Here is a 16,662-nt window from a genome sequence, read left to right on the forward strand (position 1 = left end):
GGCCCTCTACCATTATTGTTCTCTCACCCTTTTTAAGGGCCTCCAGGAGGCGCCGCTGTAAAATACCGTCCCCAGAGCCTGAAGATGAGGAGGAGGCCCCAGCAGTGACACTGGCATAACTGCGAGTAGTCACCCCTGGGGGGGCAGATGGACCGGCCTCACTAGACCTTATACCCCTGGCAGTAACATTCCCACCCCTCACCCCGGCCCCAGACACAGGAGAGGGACCATTATCAATATCACTTGTACCTGCACCATTCATACCCTCACCATTATTAGCAGCACTTGTACCGGCACCATTCATACCCTCACCATTATTAACAGCACTTGTACCGGCACCATTCATACCCTCACCCTCTGGACCAGCAGTAAAAAGTGTTTTTGGGCCGGATGTTGTCGCCTCGGTTTCATCAGGTTTCCCCTCCACCTCATTAGCGTGACATTTATTTACTTGAGACAATCCTTCCTTCTTAGAGCCAGCAATGCCCAGACTCGCCCTCACCCCTGGCAAAGCTGGCTCCCGGGCTGGGGATTCATGTGACGCAGCCACCAAAGGAATACTAGTGACTGCGCCACCGGACCCAATGACCGCAAGCTTGGGGGGACATTCAACCGTGCCGTCAGTCCCAGCAGCCCCTTCATGCTGCCGCCGCTCAGTAGCACCAACGGGTTCCAGGGACACTGGAATATTCGCTGCCAGCTCTGGTGTCGAGCCACCCCCCATTACTGAGGAGGAAACCTGAGCACCAGAGCTTTGTTCTGCACCCAACGCTGGGCCACCAACATTATCTGGCGCTATTGACGCCTTAAAAACGCCACCAAAAACGCCACCGCTACTACGACAAGCAGGGACATCAGCCTCCATTATTACGCCATCATTAATCTCCCCGCTTTCCTGCACCGGACCCACTTCAGGGCCCGGGCTAGGCTGGATCACGGGGCTTGTGCAGCGAGCTGACCCTGCGGCCAGCTTAGGTAGCACTGGGTGGGGAACAAACTTAAAACTGACCTCCTCCACGATTTTTCCAGCCTTTCTGGATTTTAGTCGCCGCCGGGCTTTGCGCTTTGCTGCGCGCTTGGCATTAACATTCTCCTCTGGACCCAAGTCCGCGACAAAAGAAAAATGCTGCAGGCTCACCGGAGACTGGAGCTGCCGTATTTCCGCCATCAGCCTCCCACCTGAATTGCTGCTGCTGATGTCCTGGTCACAGGTGTCCCCCTCACCGGCTGAGCTGGAGTCCATGGGTAAAGCCACTTGCTCTGCAGGCAGCTCGCTGCACGTACTCCACTGACCAGACGCACCCGGACACATTTCCTCCTCCTCACCCTCATCATCTGTCTGCTTTCCAGGGTCACAGACACCCTTCATTGCCCGGAACCGATCATCATTAAGTAGTTTCTCCTTGAAAGGTCCACTATTCTCCAAAATAAACTTGCGCTTTTCTTTCAGGGCATCCACCTCAGATTTGAGATCCCTGATAGTCGCCATTACTACCAACCTCTTTGCTCCAGAAGTGACGTGCGACCGAACCCGGGCTGCTTTCAGCTCCTCCTGGAGCTTCCGAATGGCCTTCCCGGCGTCCTCATACCCACGGAGGCACTCCGCAACACGGGAGCTAAAGGTGGTTGTTGACTCCGTGGCACGTAGTTCACCCCAATCTGCCTCCACACCATCATGCATGCTCTGCTGCACATCTCCAGGAGCGATCCTGCTGGCTGCAACACCAGGAACCTTGCGGCTTTCCTGGCTTTCTGTCCTGGTTTCAGGCGGGGGCAGGATCGGGGCCACATCGCTGTGACCCCGACTAGATCTTCTCACCCCCACAACTTCGGCCGGTTGCTGAACGCTCCCGCTACCCGCCGGCCTAGACCGGGTAACAGGAGGCTGAGAAGCACTTGGCTGGGAAGAACTTCCTCTCATCCCAAGCAGCAAACTCTCTCCCTGGAGAGGAAAGAGCCGACACCCGGAAAGAGCTTCCTCCAACACACAGACAGCACACACCCGCTCCTCCTGTCCTGTATACTGGGTGTAATTCTCAGTATCTGTATTATTCTGTATATATAGACACTGCACAGTACCACTTCTCCTGTCCTGTATACTGGGTGTAATTCTCAGTATCTGTATTATTCTGTATGTATATACACTGCACAGTACCACTTCCGTGGTTGGCACAGATCACCTACAATTAGAAGAAAAACATTTGTTTCAATCCTTTTTAAGTGTTTTTCACAATCTCCCTGCTTCTCCTACAGGGTTCCTGCGATTGTCCTCTTTTATCTGATATTTGGTGAGTATTTGCATTATAACATTATTCCAATTACCAAAGCCACTGAGGAAATGTCACCCAGGTTATACCAGCATGCTCCATATCACTATATACAAGAAGATGTATAACTTATACCAGCTGTACATATATAATTATATACAGAAGATACCCAGGTTATACCAGCATGCTCCATATCACTATATACAAGAAGATGTATAACTTATACCAGCTGTACATATATAATTATATACAGAAGATACCCAGGTTATACCAGCATGCTCCATATCACTATATACAAGAAGATGTATAACTTATACCAGCTGTACATATATAATTATATACAGCAGATACCCAGGTTACACCAGCATGCTCCATATCACTATATACAAGAAGATGTATAACTTATACCAGCCGTACATATATAATTATATACAGAGGATACCCAGGTTATATCAGCATGCTCCATATCACTATATACAGGAAGATGTATAACTTATACCAGCTGTACATATATAATTATATACAGGAGATACCCAGGTTATACCAGCATGCTCCATATCACTATATACAAGAAGATGTATAACTTATACCAGCTGTACATATATAATTATATAGAGAAGATACCCAGGTTACACCAGCATGCTCCACATCACTATATACAAGAAGATGTATAACTTATACCAGCTGTACATATATAATTATATACAGAAGATACCCAGGTTATACCAGCATGCTCCACATCACTATATACAAGAAGATGTATAACTTATACCAGCTGTACATATATAATTATATACAGAAGATACCCAGGTTATACCAGCATGCTCCATATCTCTATATACAAGGAGATGTATAACTTATACCAGCTGTACATATATAATTATATACAGAAGATACCCAGGTTATACCAGCATGCTCCATATCACTATATACAAGAAGATGTATACCTTATACCAGCTGTACATATATAATTATATAGAGAAGATACCCAGGTTATACCAGCATGCTCCATATCACTATATACAAGAAGATGTATAACTTATACCAGCTGTACATATATAATTATATACAGAAGATACCCAGGTTATACCAGCATGCTCCATATCACTATATACAAGAAGATGTATAACTTATACCAGCTGTACATATATAATTATATACAGAAGATACCCAGGTTATACCAGCATGCTCCATATCACTATATACAGGAAGATGTATAACTTATACCAGCTGTACATATATAATTATATACAGGAGATACCCAGGTTATACCAGCATGCTCCATATCACTATATACAAGAAGATGTATAACTTATACCAGCTGTACATATATAATTATATAGAGAAGATACCCAGGTTATACCAGCATGCTCCATATCACTATATACAAGAAGATGTATAACTTATACCAGCTGTACATATATAATTATATACAGGAGATACCCAGGTTATACCAGCATGCTCCATATCACTATATACAAGAAGATGTATAACTTATACCAGCTGTACATATATAATGAAGATACCCAGGTTATACCAGCATGCTCCATATCACTATATACAAGAAGATGTATAACTTATACCAGCTGTACATATATAATTATATACAGCAGATACCCAGGTTACACCAGCATGCTCCACATCACTATATACAAGAAGATGTATACCTTATACCAGCTGTACATATATAATTATATAGAGAAGATACCCAGGTTATACCAGCATGCTCCATATCACTATATACAAGAAGATGTATAACTTATACCAGCTGTACATATATAATTATATACAGAAGATACCCAGGTTATACCAGCATGCTCCATATCACTATATACAAGAAGACGTATAACTTATACCAGCTGTACATATATAATTATATACAGAAGATACCCAGGTTATACCAGCATGCTCCATATCACCATATACAAGAAGATGTATAACTTATACCAGCTGTACATATATAATTATATACAGAAGATACCCAGGTTATACCAGCATGCTCCATATCACTATATACAAGAAGATGTATAACTTATACCAGCTGTACATATATAATTATACACAGAAGATACCCAGGTTATACCAGCATGCTCCATATCACTATATACAAGAAGATGTATAACTTATACCAGCTGTACATATATAATTATATACAGAAGATACCCAGGTTATACCAGCATGCTCCATATCACTATATACAAGAAGATGTATACCTTATACCAGCTGTACATATATAATTATATAGAGAAGATACCCAGGTTATACCAGCATGCTCCATATCACTATATACAAGAAGATGTATAACTTATACCAGCTGTACATATATAATTATATACAGAAGATACCCAGGTTATACCAGCATGCTCCATATCACTATATACAAGAAGACGTATAACTTATACCAGCTGTACATATATAATTATATACAGAAGATACCCAGGTTATACCAGCATGCTCCATATCACCATATACAAGAAGATGTATAACTTATACCAGCTGTACATATATAATTATATACAGAAGATACCCAGGTTATACCAGCATGCTCCATATCACTATATACAAGAAGATGTATAACTTATACCAGCTGTACATATATAATTATACACAGAAGATACCCAGGTTATACCAGCATGCTCCATATCACTATATACAAGAAGATGTATAACTAATACCAGCTGTACATATATAATTATATACAGGAGATACCCAGGTTATACCAGCATGCTCCATATCACTATATACAAGAAGATGTATAACTTATACCAGCTGTACATATATAATTATATACAGCAGATACCCAGGTTACACCAGCATGCTCCACATCACTATATACAAGAAGATGTATAACTTATACCAGCTGTACATATATAATTATATACAGAAGATACCCAGGTTATACCAGCATGCTCCATATCTCTATATACAAGGAGATGTATAACTTATACCAGCTGTACATATATAATTATATACAGAAGATACCCAGGTTATACCAGCATGCTCCATATCACTATATACAGGAAGATGTATAACTAATACCAGCTGTACATATATAATTATATACAGGAGATACCCAGGTTATACCAGCATGCTCCATATCACTATATACAAGAAGATGTATAACTTATACCAGCTGTACATATATAATTATATACAGAAGATACCCAGGTTATACCAGCATGCTCCATATCACTATATACAAGAAGATGTATAACTTATACCAGCTGTACATATATAATTATACACAGAAGATACCCAGGTTATACCAGCATGCTCCATATCACTATATACAAGAAGATGTATAACTTATACCAGCTGTACATATATAATTATATACAGAAGATACCCAGGTTATACCAGCATGCTCCATATCACTATATACAAGAAGATGTATACCTTATACCAGCTGTACATATATAATTATATAGAGAAGATACCCAGGTTATACCAGCATGCTCCATATCACTATATACAAGAAGATGTATAACTTATACCAGCTGTACATATATAATTATATACAGAAGATACCCAGGTTATACCAGCATGCTCCATATCACTATATACAAGAAGACGTATAACTTATACCAGCTGTACATATATAATTATATACAGAAGATACCCAGGTTATACCAGCATGCTCCATATCACCATATACAAGAAGATGTATAACTTATACCAGCTGTACATATATAATTATATACAGAAGATACCCAGGTTATACCAGCATGCTCCATATCACTATATACAAGAAGATGTATAACTTATACCAGCTGTACATATATAATTATACACAGAAGATACCCAGGTTATACCAGCATGCTCCATATCACTATATACAAGAAGATGTATAACTAATACCAGCTGTACATATATAATTATATACAGGAGATACCCAGGTTATACCAGCATGCTCCATATCACTATATACAAGAAGATGTATAACTTATACCAGCTGTACATATATAATTATATACAGCAGATACCCAGGTTACACCAGCATGCTCCACATCACTATATACAAGAAGATGTATAACTTATACCAGCTGTACATATATAATTATATACAGAAGATACCCAGGTTATACCAGCATGCTCCATATCTCTATATACAAGGAGATGTATAACTTATACCAGCTGTACATATATAATTATATACAGAAGATACCCAGGTTATACCAGCATGCTCCATATCACTATATACAGGAAGATGTATAACTAATACCAGCTGTACATATATAATTATATACAGGAGATACCCAGGTTATACCAGCATGCTCCATATCACTATATACAAGAAGATGTATAACTTATACCAGCTGTACATATATAATTATATACAGGAGATACCCAGGTTATACCAGCATGCTCCATATCACTATATACAAGAAGATGTATAACTTATACCAGCTGTACATATATAATTATATACAGGAGATACCCAGGTTATACCAGCATGCTCCATATCACTATATACAAGAAGATGTATACCTTATACCAGCTGTACATATATAATTATATACAGAAGATACCCAGGTTATACCAGCATGCTCCATATCACTATATACAAGAAGATGTATAACTTATACCAGCTGTACATATATAATTATATACAGGAGATACCCAGGTTATACCAGCATGCTCCATATCACTATATACAAGAAGATGTATAACTTATACCAGCTGTACATATATAATTATATACAGAAGATACCCAGGTTATACCAGCATGCTCCATATCACTATATACAAGAAGATGTATAACTTATACCAGCTGTACATATATAATTATATACAGAAGATACCCAGGTTATACCAGCATGCTCCATATCACTATATACAGGAAGATGTATAACTTATACCAGCTGTACATATATAATTATATACAGGAGATACCCAGGTTATACCAGCATGCTCCATATCACTATATACAAGAAGATGTATAACTTATACCAGCTGTACATATATAATTATATACAGGAGATACCCAGGTTATACCAGCATGCTCCTATTATCAGGAATATATTCATTAACCCACTAGACACAGGTGATGTAAATTTGAGCCCCTTGAATAACTTCATGAATAACTCTGCACATATGGGGATATTGTTAATAACCAGCTAGATATACTAGTCCTTCTCAATGATTAAGAGGGGGGGCACATACTTTTCTCCATATAGTGGATATATATATATATATATATATATATATATATATATATATATACAGGCCATTCTCAATGTATTAGATCATCAAAAAGTTAATTTATTTTAGTAATTCGGCTCATAAAGTGTCTCGTATCTTCTATAGATTCATCACACACAGAGGGATCTCATATATTCTATAGATTCATCACACACAGAGGGATCTCGTATCTTCTATAGATTCATTACACACAGAGGGATCTCATATATTCTATAGATTCATCATACACAGAGGGATGTCGTATATTTTATAGATTCATTACACACAGAGGGATCTCATATATTCTATAGATTCATTACACGCAGAGGGATCTCATATATTCTATAGATTCATTACACGCAGAGGGATCTCATATATTCTATAGATTCATCACACACAGAGGGATCTCATATATTCTATAGATTCATCACACACAGAGGGATCTCATATATTCTATAGATTCATCACACACAGAGGGATCTCATATATTCTATAGATTCATCACACACAGAGGGATCTCATATATTCTATAGACTCATCACACACAGAGGGATCTCGTATATTCTATAGACTCATCACACACAGAGGGATCTCATATATTCTATAGATTCATCACACACATAGGGATCTCATATATTCTATAGATTCATCACACACAGAGAGATCTCATATATTCTATAGATTCATCACACACAGAGGGATCTCGTATATTCTATAGATTCATTACACACAGAGGGATCTCATATATTCTATAGATTCATTACACACAGAGGGATCTCATATATTCTATAGATTCATCACACACAGAGGGATCTCATATATTCTATAGACTCATCACACACAGAGGGATCTCATATATTCTATAGATTCATCACACACAGAGGGATCTCATATATTCTATAGATTCATCACACACAGAGGGATCTCATATATTCTATAGATTCATCACACACAGAGGGATCTCGTATATTCTATAGATTCATCACACACAGAGGGATCTCGTATATTCTATAGATTCATCACAGAGGGATCTCATATATTCTATAGATTCATCACACACAGAGGGATCTCATATATTCTATAGATTCATCACACACAGAGGGATCTCATATATTCTATAGATTCATCACACACAGAGGGATCTCATATATTCTATAGATTCATCACACACAGAGGGATCTCATATATTCTATAGACTCATCACACACAGAGGGATCTCGTATATTCTATAGACTCATCACACACAGAGGGATCTCATATATTCTATAGATTCATCACACACAGAGGGATCTCATATATTCTATAGATTCATCACACACAGAGGGATCTCACATATTCTATAGATTCATCACACACAGAGGGATCTCATATATTCTATAGATTCATCACATACAGAGGGATCTCATATATTCTATAGATTCATCACACACAGAGGGATCTCATATATTCTATAGATTCATCACACACAGAGGGATCTCATATATTCTATAGATTCATCACAGACAGAGGGATCTCATATATTCTATAGATTCATCACACACAGAGGGATCTCGTATATTCTATAGATTCATCACACACAGAGGGATCTATTTCCAGCAGTTTCTTCTTTTAATGTTGATGATTATGGGAACAGTTACTGAAAACACAAAATTTAGTGTCTCAGAGGATGAGAATATTATATAAGCCCAATATCAAAAATGATTTTTAATACAGAAATGTCGTCCTACTGAGAAGTCTGTCCAGAATCTGCCCTCAATACTTGGCCGGGGCTCCGACTCATGAATTGCTGCATCAATAGGTGTTATCAATGCGGCGTGGCATGGGGGCGATCAGCCGATGGCACTGCTGAGGTGTTATCAATGTGGCGTGGCATGGAGGCGATCAGCCTGTGGCACTGCTGAGGTGTTATCAATGTGGCGTGGCATGGGGGCGATCAGCCTGTGGCGCTGCTGAGGTGTTATCAATGTGGTGTGGCATGGAGGCGATCAGCCTGTGGCGCTGCTGAGGTGTTATCAATGTGGTGTGGCATGGAGGCGATCAGCCTGTGGCACTGCTGAGGTGTTATCAATGTGGTGTGGCATGGAGGCGATCAGCCTGTGGCACTGCTGAGGTGTTATCAATGCGGCGTGGCATGGAAGCGATCAGTCTGTGGCACTGCTGAGGTGTTATCAATGCGGCGTGGCATGGGGGCATTCAGCCTGACACTGCTGAGGTGTTATCAATGTGGCGTGGCATGGGGGTGATCAACCTGTGGCACTGCTGAGGTGTTATCAATGTGGCGTGGCATGGAGGCGATCAGCCTGTGGCACTGCTGAGGGTTTATCAATGCGGCATGGCATGGAGGCGATTAGCCTGTGGCACTGCTAAGTTGTTATCAATGCGGCGTGGCATGGGGACGATCAGCCTGTGCTACGGCTGAGGTGTTATCAATGCGGCGTGGCATGGAGGCATCAAACTGTGGCACTGCTGAGGTGTTATCAATGCGGCGTGGCATGGAGGCGATCAGTCTGTGGCACTGCTGAGGTGTTATCAATGCGGCGTGGCATGGAGGCGATCAGCCTGTGGCACTGCTGAGGGTTTATCAATGCTGCGTGGCATGGAGGCGATTAGCTTGTGGCACTGCTAAGTTGTTATCAATGCGGCGTGGCATGGGGACGATCAGCCTGTGGCACTGCTGAGGTGTTATCAATACGGCATGGCATGGGGGCGATCAGCCTGTGCCACGGCTAAGGTGTTATCAATGCGGCATGGCATGGAGGCGATCAGTCTGTGGCACTGCTGAGGTGTTATCAATGCAGTGTGGCATGGAGGCGATCAGTCTGTGGCACTGCTGAGGTGTTATGGAAACCCAGGTTGTATGATATCGGCCTTCAGCTCGTCTGCATTGTTGGGTCCGGGGTCTCTCATCTTCCTCCCTATAGATTCTCTATGGGGTTTAGGTCGGCGAGTTTGCTGGCCAATCAGGCGCAGTGATACTGAGGTTATTACACCAGGTGTTGGTACTTTTGGCAGTGTGGGCAGGTGCCGAGTCCTGCTGAAAAATTAAATCAGCGCCTCCATAAATCTGTCAGCAGAGGGAAGCATGAAGTGTGGGAATGTCCTGCTAGACGCTGCGCTGACTCTGGACCTGATATAACACAGTGACCAGCACCAGCAGAGGACACGGCCCCCAAACCATCACTGACTGCGGATACTTCACACTGGAGCGCAGGACACTTGGATTGACGCCTCTCCACTCTTCCTCCAGACTCTGGGACCGAGATTTCCAAATGAAATTGTAATGATGGGGGTAGGGAAACAGACAAGTGAGCCCTAATCTACCCGCCACTCATTCCCTGCCTACTTGCAACGACCCGCCCTAGGTGACGGGGTACAACTGGGCGACGGTCCCTACGCTCAATAAGTGCACGACAGACAAACAGACAAGGGTACACAGAAGCTAAGGGAAATGGGGCAGTTGCCCACGGCAACACCGTGAGCAACAAGAGGGGTGATCGAGTCGAGTCAAACCAGGAGTGTACGAGGTACTAAACGCAGAGCAGAAGAGTAGTCAGTAAGCCGGGGTCAATATGAAGCAGGGTCAAATAGTTCAGAAGCTGCAGCAGGGCCAGGAAACCAAACGAGAAGAATCACAAGCAAGGAGGAACAGGAAAGGCAGGTATAAATAGACAGAGGGCGGGAGCTAGCTCCGTCTGGCCAGGCTGCGATAGGCTCTCCCACTCCTAAGCCTGCCAGCCTGAGTGGTGGAAGATGGAGTCAGTCTCACAGACATAGAACCAGGTGCAGACTGATTACCTATGGGCGTTGACACAGAAGCTGTGCTTGGCAGATCCTTTACAGAAATGCAAAATTTACTTTCATCTGAAAACAGGACTTTGGACACTGGGCAGCAGACCCGTCCTTTTTCTCCTTAGCCCCGGTAAGACGCTGCTGATTTTCCCCCAGATTCTTGAATGGCCTTTTCTTGACAATACTTTCAAGGCTGCGGTTACCCCTGTTGCTTGTGCACCTTTTTCTACCACACTTTTTTCTACCTCTCTTTCCATTAATCTGCTTGGATACAGCGCTCTGTGATCAGCAGCTTCTTCAGCAATGTCCTTTTGTGGCTTCCCCTCATTTAAAGACTTAGGAAACCTTTGGAGGTGTTTTGCGTTGATTCACTGATTAGAGGGTCACACCAGGAGACGACAATCTGAAACTTTTATCCAATATTCTAATTTTCTGAGACACTAAATTTTGGGTTTTCAGTAACTGTTCCCATAATCATCAACATTACAAGAAAAAAATGCTGGAAATAGATCCCTCTGTGTGTGATGAATCTATAGAATATATGAGACACTTTTTGAATTAAATTAGTGAAATAAATGAACTTTTTGATGATCTTCTAATTCATTGAGAAGGACCTCTATAAGTTCCCCTCCGGAGGGTTAACCTGTCGTATTCGTATAGACCTGATATGTTGTCTCTTGTGTAATGATCTTCGTCTGGCAGTTTTTAGATTCGTCTCTGGCCTGGTGGGTCAGTTGCAGGGCTCGGTGGAGTTACCATGTGTGCACGATCACCTGCCGGGCCCCATAGAGGAGATCACTGTTTACTGGCAGCTGAGGAACCTCCCGAGAGATCTTGTGGTGGCTGTAGTCATGGACGGGATGATGGACACCAGATTTGTGGATGAGGCGTTTAGTGGCCGTGCTCATCTAAATCCCGATGAATTACGAGCTGGAAATTTCAACCTCAGCCTGACCAACCTGTCTTTAAATGATAGCGGCACCTATGTCTGCATCGTACTGTGGAGTCCGTCCTCTATAAGCATCTTCAATAATACCACAGTGGACCTGGAGGTGACAGGTGAGGACACACTGCCAGCTTATGTCTGTCTGGGGCTACCTTATACATTGAGCACCCCCCATAACCTCTTCATATCCACCTCAGCCTCCCGTAAGTCACACCGTTATCTTCATGATGTACCCCACCTTCTGTATTTACAGCTGAATTCAGCACCCCGGTGGTGAACATCCCCACATCAGGGAAGCTGTCGTATGGCAAGGAGATGACCCTGACCTGCACATCACAGGGGGGACTAGAGCTGCCGAGAATAATGTGGATAAATGCTAGTGATTGCAGCGAGCTCCAGGAGGGTCGTGTCCACCAGGAGGTCCACCAGGACGGGGACATCATCAGGATGAGCAGCACAATCAGCCTCAACATCACGTCCAACATCAACATCTCATGTGTCATAATCACTAAGAATGGAAATCTGACATCACAGTACTGTGAGTCCATGACTACACGAAACCTTAAAGGGATGCGTTATATCAAGGGTGGAGGTACCGCACCGGCAGAACATGGAGATGCTATGGGACCCCTGGAGCCTCTTTCCTTATTGTAATGGGTGGTGAGACCCCCTGCAGGTCTCAGGTCTTTAGAGGTGTGGTGATGTCAATCAGCTTCAAAAGGGGACCTCATTTAATTATGTGCTATGAGACCCCAATTCCTGCCGGGTTATATGGACTAGTGGAATGAGACAGTGTTCAGTTTAATGGTATAGAAGTGCCAAAAAGAGGAGTTATGTGGCCTAATAGGAGGAGTAATGTGCGCTAATAGGAGGAGTAATGTGCGCTAATAGGAGGAGTAATGTGCGCTAATAGGAGGAGTAATGTGCGCTAATAGGAGACGTAATGTGCGCCAATAGGAGGAGTAATGTGCGCTAATAGGAGGAGTAATGTGCGCTAATAGGAGGAGTAATGTGCGCTAATAGGAGGAGTAATGTGCGCTAATAAGAGGAGTAATGTGCAATAATAGGAGGAGTAATGTGCGCTAATAGGAGGAGTAATGTGCGCTAATAGGAGGAGTAATGTGCGCTAATAGGAGGAGTAATGTGCGCTAATAGGAGGAGTAGTGTGCGCTAATAGGAGGAGTAATGTGCGCTAATAAGAGGAGTAATGTGCGCTAATAGGAGGAGTAATGTGCGCTAATAGGAGGAGTAGTGTGCGCTAATAGGAGGAGTAATGTGCGCTAATAAGAGGAGTAATGTGCGCTAATAGGAGGAGTAATGTGCGCTAATAGGAGGAGTAGTGTGCGCTAATAGGAGGAGTAATGTGCGCTAATAAGAGGAGTAATGTGCGCTAATAGGAGGAGTAATGTGCGCTAATAGGAGGAGTAATGTGCGCTAATAGGAGGAGTAATGTGCGCTAATAGGAGACGTAATGTGCGCCAATAGGAGGAGTAATGTGCGCTAATAGGAGGAGTAATGTGCAATAATAGGAGGAGTAATGTGCGCTAATAGGAGGAGTAATGTGCGCTAATAGGAGACGTAATGTGCGCTAATAGGAGGAGTAATGTGCGCTAATAGGAGGAGTAATGTGCAATAATAGGAGGAGTAATGTGCGCTAATAGGAGGAGTAATGTGCGCTAATAGGAGGAGTAATGTGCGCTAATAGGAGACGTAATGTGCGCCAATAGGAGGAGTAATGTGCGCTAATAGGAGGAGTAATGTGCAATAATAGGAGGAGTAATGTGCGCTAATAGGAGGAGTAATGTGCGCTAATAGGAGACGTAATGTGCGCTAATAGGAGGAGTAATGTGCGCTAATAGGAGGAGTAATGTGCGCTAATAGGAGGAGTAATGTGCGCTAATGGGAGGAGTAATGTGCGCTAATAGGAGGAGTAATGTGCACTAATAGGAGGAGTATTGTGCGCTAATGGGAGGAGTAATGTGCGCTAATAGGAGGAGTAATGTGCGCTAATAGGAGGAGTTAGATGGAATTATAGGAGGAGTCACAGACATATTTTATAGAGAAGTAGGAGGAGTTATATGGAGTTATGGGAGGAGTGTGAAGGTGTTATAGGAGGAGTTTCATAAGGTAGGAGGAGGAGTTATAGGAGGAGTCATGGGAGGCAGTAAATTAAGTGGTAGGAGGAGTTATGACATTATAGGTGGATTATTAGGGAGGAGTTATATGGAGTAGTAGGAAAAGTTGTGTATATTAATATAATAGTAATGAAACCTCCTATGCCCCCCTCCCATATACCGAGGTGTGACCGTCCCACCTGACGCCCACACACAATGACACCTGTAGTTACTCCCACAGAATCTCCCTCTTATAGGGCACGACAGGAGGGCTGGGTAATCACCTGTACACACTATGCAGTTTATACTCACATAACCGTCCCGCTGCTCCGACACCTAGAACCCAAGAAAGGAAAGGAAACCAACATGAATCCCGGCTGTGCGCGACAGAAGAGTGTGGGAACTACAGAACTACATATATAACCCATACACACACCATATATATATATAGTCCAAATATACCCTAAATATTACACATACGTACCCCATATATAATCCTGCAACAAGACAACTCTATCCACCACTGTAATAATAGACTCATACGTCTGGCTAGTATATGGGGTCCCCCATTATTCAGTAGACTCGGCAGCTTGAGGTCCCCTATCAGTCCCCGGATTTTGTGCTTTGCATTCATGGTCCCAGTGTCAGCCCTTCATGTGGGGATTTCGGGGCGTGGGTGTGTAGAGACCATGTGGACATAAAATAGTTAAATGGATTTTCCCGGCACTAACAGATAATCCCATGGTAATATTCTACGGCTGCTGAAATATAGGGAACTTCCGTGGAAACATGAATTGCCTCCATGAATTTGTCCTGGATTTATATCATCTGCTGATGTTCATGCCTCGTATCTGCTGCCGACGTCGTGTCACCATCTGAAGCAAGAACAAAGTACAACTGGGAAGATAAAAAACGGAAAGTCGCAGGACGCCGCCTAGAAACGTTCTTCGAGCAGGACGATCCTATAACTTGTTTTCTACTTCTCTCCTCAGATAAGATGGAAGTTACACAGAAGGAGAAACCCAATCGCCATGTCCTCGTTGTCCCATTGACCATTGGAGGATTACTGGCAGCTCTCATTATAGTTATACTGGTGAAACGGCGACAAATGGACAGAAGCGCGTCTTACGGAGGTGACGAAAGTAGAAATCACCGAAGGAGATAAGTGACAAGAAAGATCAAGTATATGGACAAAACTCAGTCCTTCAAGTGTCCCAGATACAGTCATACAGTCCCAGATTCCCTCCACCTGCAGGCCTGACCCTGTACATATATATATATATATACATCCACTATATGGAGAAAAGTATGTGCCCCCCTCTTAATTATTGAATTTGAGTGTTTCCTTCAGCCATTCCCACAGGTGTATAACATCCGGCACTCGCCATGCAGTCGCCTTAAAATCTTGTAGAAAGTCCCCAGAAGTGTGGAAGACGTTTTACTACATATTAATGTCTATGGATTTATAATGGGACATCATAAAATCTCCTGTAGGTGGAATGTGGGGGGGTCACATACTTTTCTCCATATAGTGTATAAATATGGGTATTACTGGGATGGGGTCAAGGTTTGGAAGATAATGTGCAAATTGTGCCACATATCGCTCCCCCTCTTTAGTCTCTCTTAGGAGGAGGTAGGATAACGAAGCCCATACAAAATGTCTAACCAATAATAAGTATTATATGAACATGTAATACACAACATTTTTTACAGGCAGCGCTTGTACTACACGGGGAGTGTCTGTATTACATGTGTGATATTACACGGGGAGCGTCTGTATTACATGTGTGATATTACACGGGGACGTCTGTATTACATGTGTGATATTACACGGGGGGAGCGTCTGTATTACATGTGTGATATTACACGGGGGCGTCTGTATTACATGTGTGATATTACAAGGGGAGCGTCTGTATTACATGTGTGATATTACACGGGGAGCGTCTGTATTACATGTGTGATATTACACGGGGAGCGTCTGTATTACATGTGTGATATTACACGGGGGAGCGTCTGTATTACATGTGTGATATTACACGGGGGCGTCTGTATTACATGTGTGATATTACAAGGGGAGCGTCTGTATTACATGTGTGATATTACACGGGGAGCGTCTGTATTACATGTGTGATATTACACGGGGAGCGTCTGTATTACATGTGTGATATTACACGGGGGGAGCGTCTGTATTACATGTGTTATATTACACGGGGACGTCTGTATTACATGTGTGATATTACACGGCGAGCGTCTGTATTACATGTGTGATATTACCCGGGGGCGTCTGTATTACATGTGTGATATTACACGGGGAAGCGTCTGTATTACATGTGTGATATTACACGGGGAGCGTCTGTATTACATG

The 16,662-nt window shown here is 42.6% G+C and overlaps 1 protein-coding gene across 1 annotated transcript; it reads left to right on the plus strand.

The window, feature by feature from the left end:
* The first annotated feature begins 482 nt into the window (after positions 1-482).
* LOC142741943 (ICOS ligand-like) lies at positions 483-16,118 on the plus strand. The gene is made up of 5 exons (XM_075851264.1): positions 483-563; positions 2,222-2,288; positions 11,940-12,296; positions 12,437-12,721; positions 15,290-16,118. Exons 1-5 carry the CDS (start codon positions 483-485, stop codon positions 15,460-15,462), a joined length of 963 nt encoding a protein of 320 aa, XP_075707379.1. The 3' UTR covers positions 15,463-16,118.
* Positions 16,119-16,662: the final 544 nt, after the last annotated feature.

This window comes from Rhinoderma darwinii, chromosome 2 (genome assembly GCF_050947455.1).
Source record: "Rhinoderma darwinii isolate aRhiDar2 chromosome 2, aRhiDar2.hap1, whole genome shotgun sequence".
In the NCBI taxonomy this organism is placed as follows: domain Eukaryota; kingdom Metazoa; phylum Chordata; class Amphibia; order Anura; family Rhinodermatidae; genus Rhinoderma; species Rhinoderma darwinii.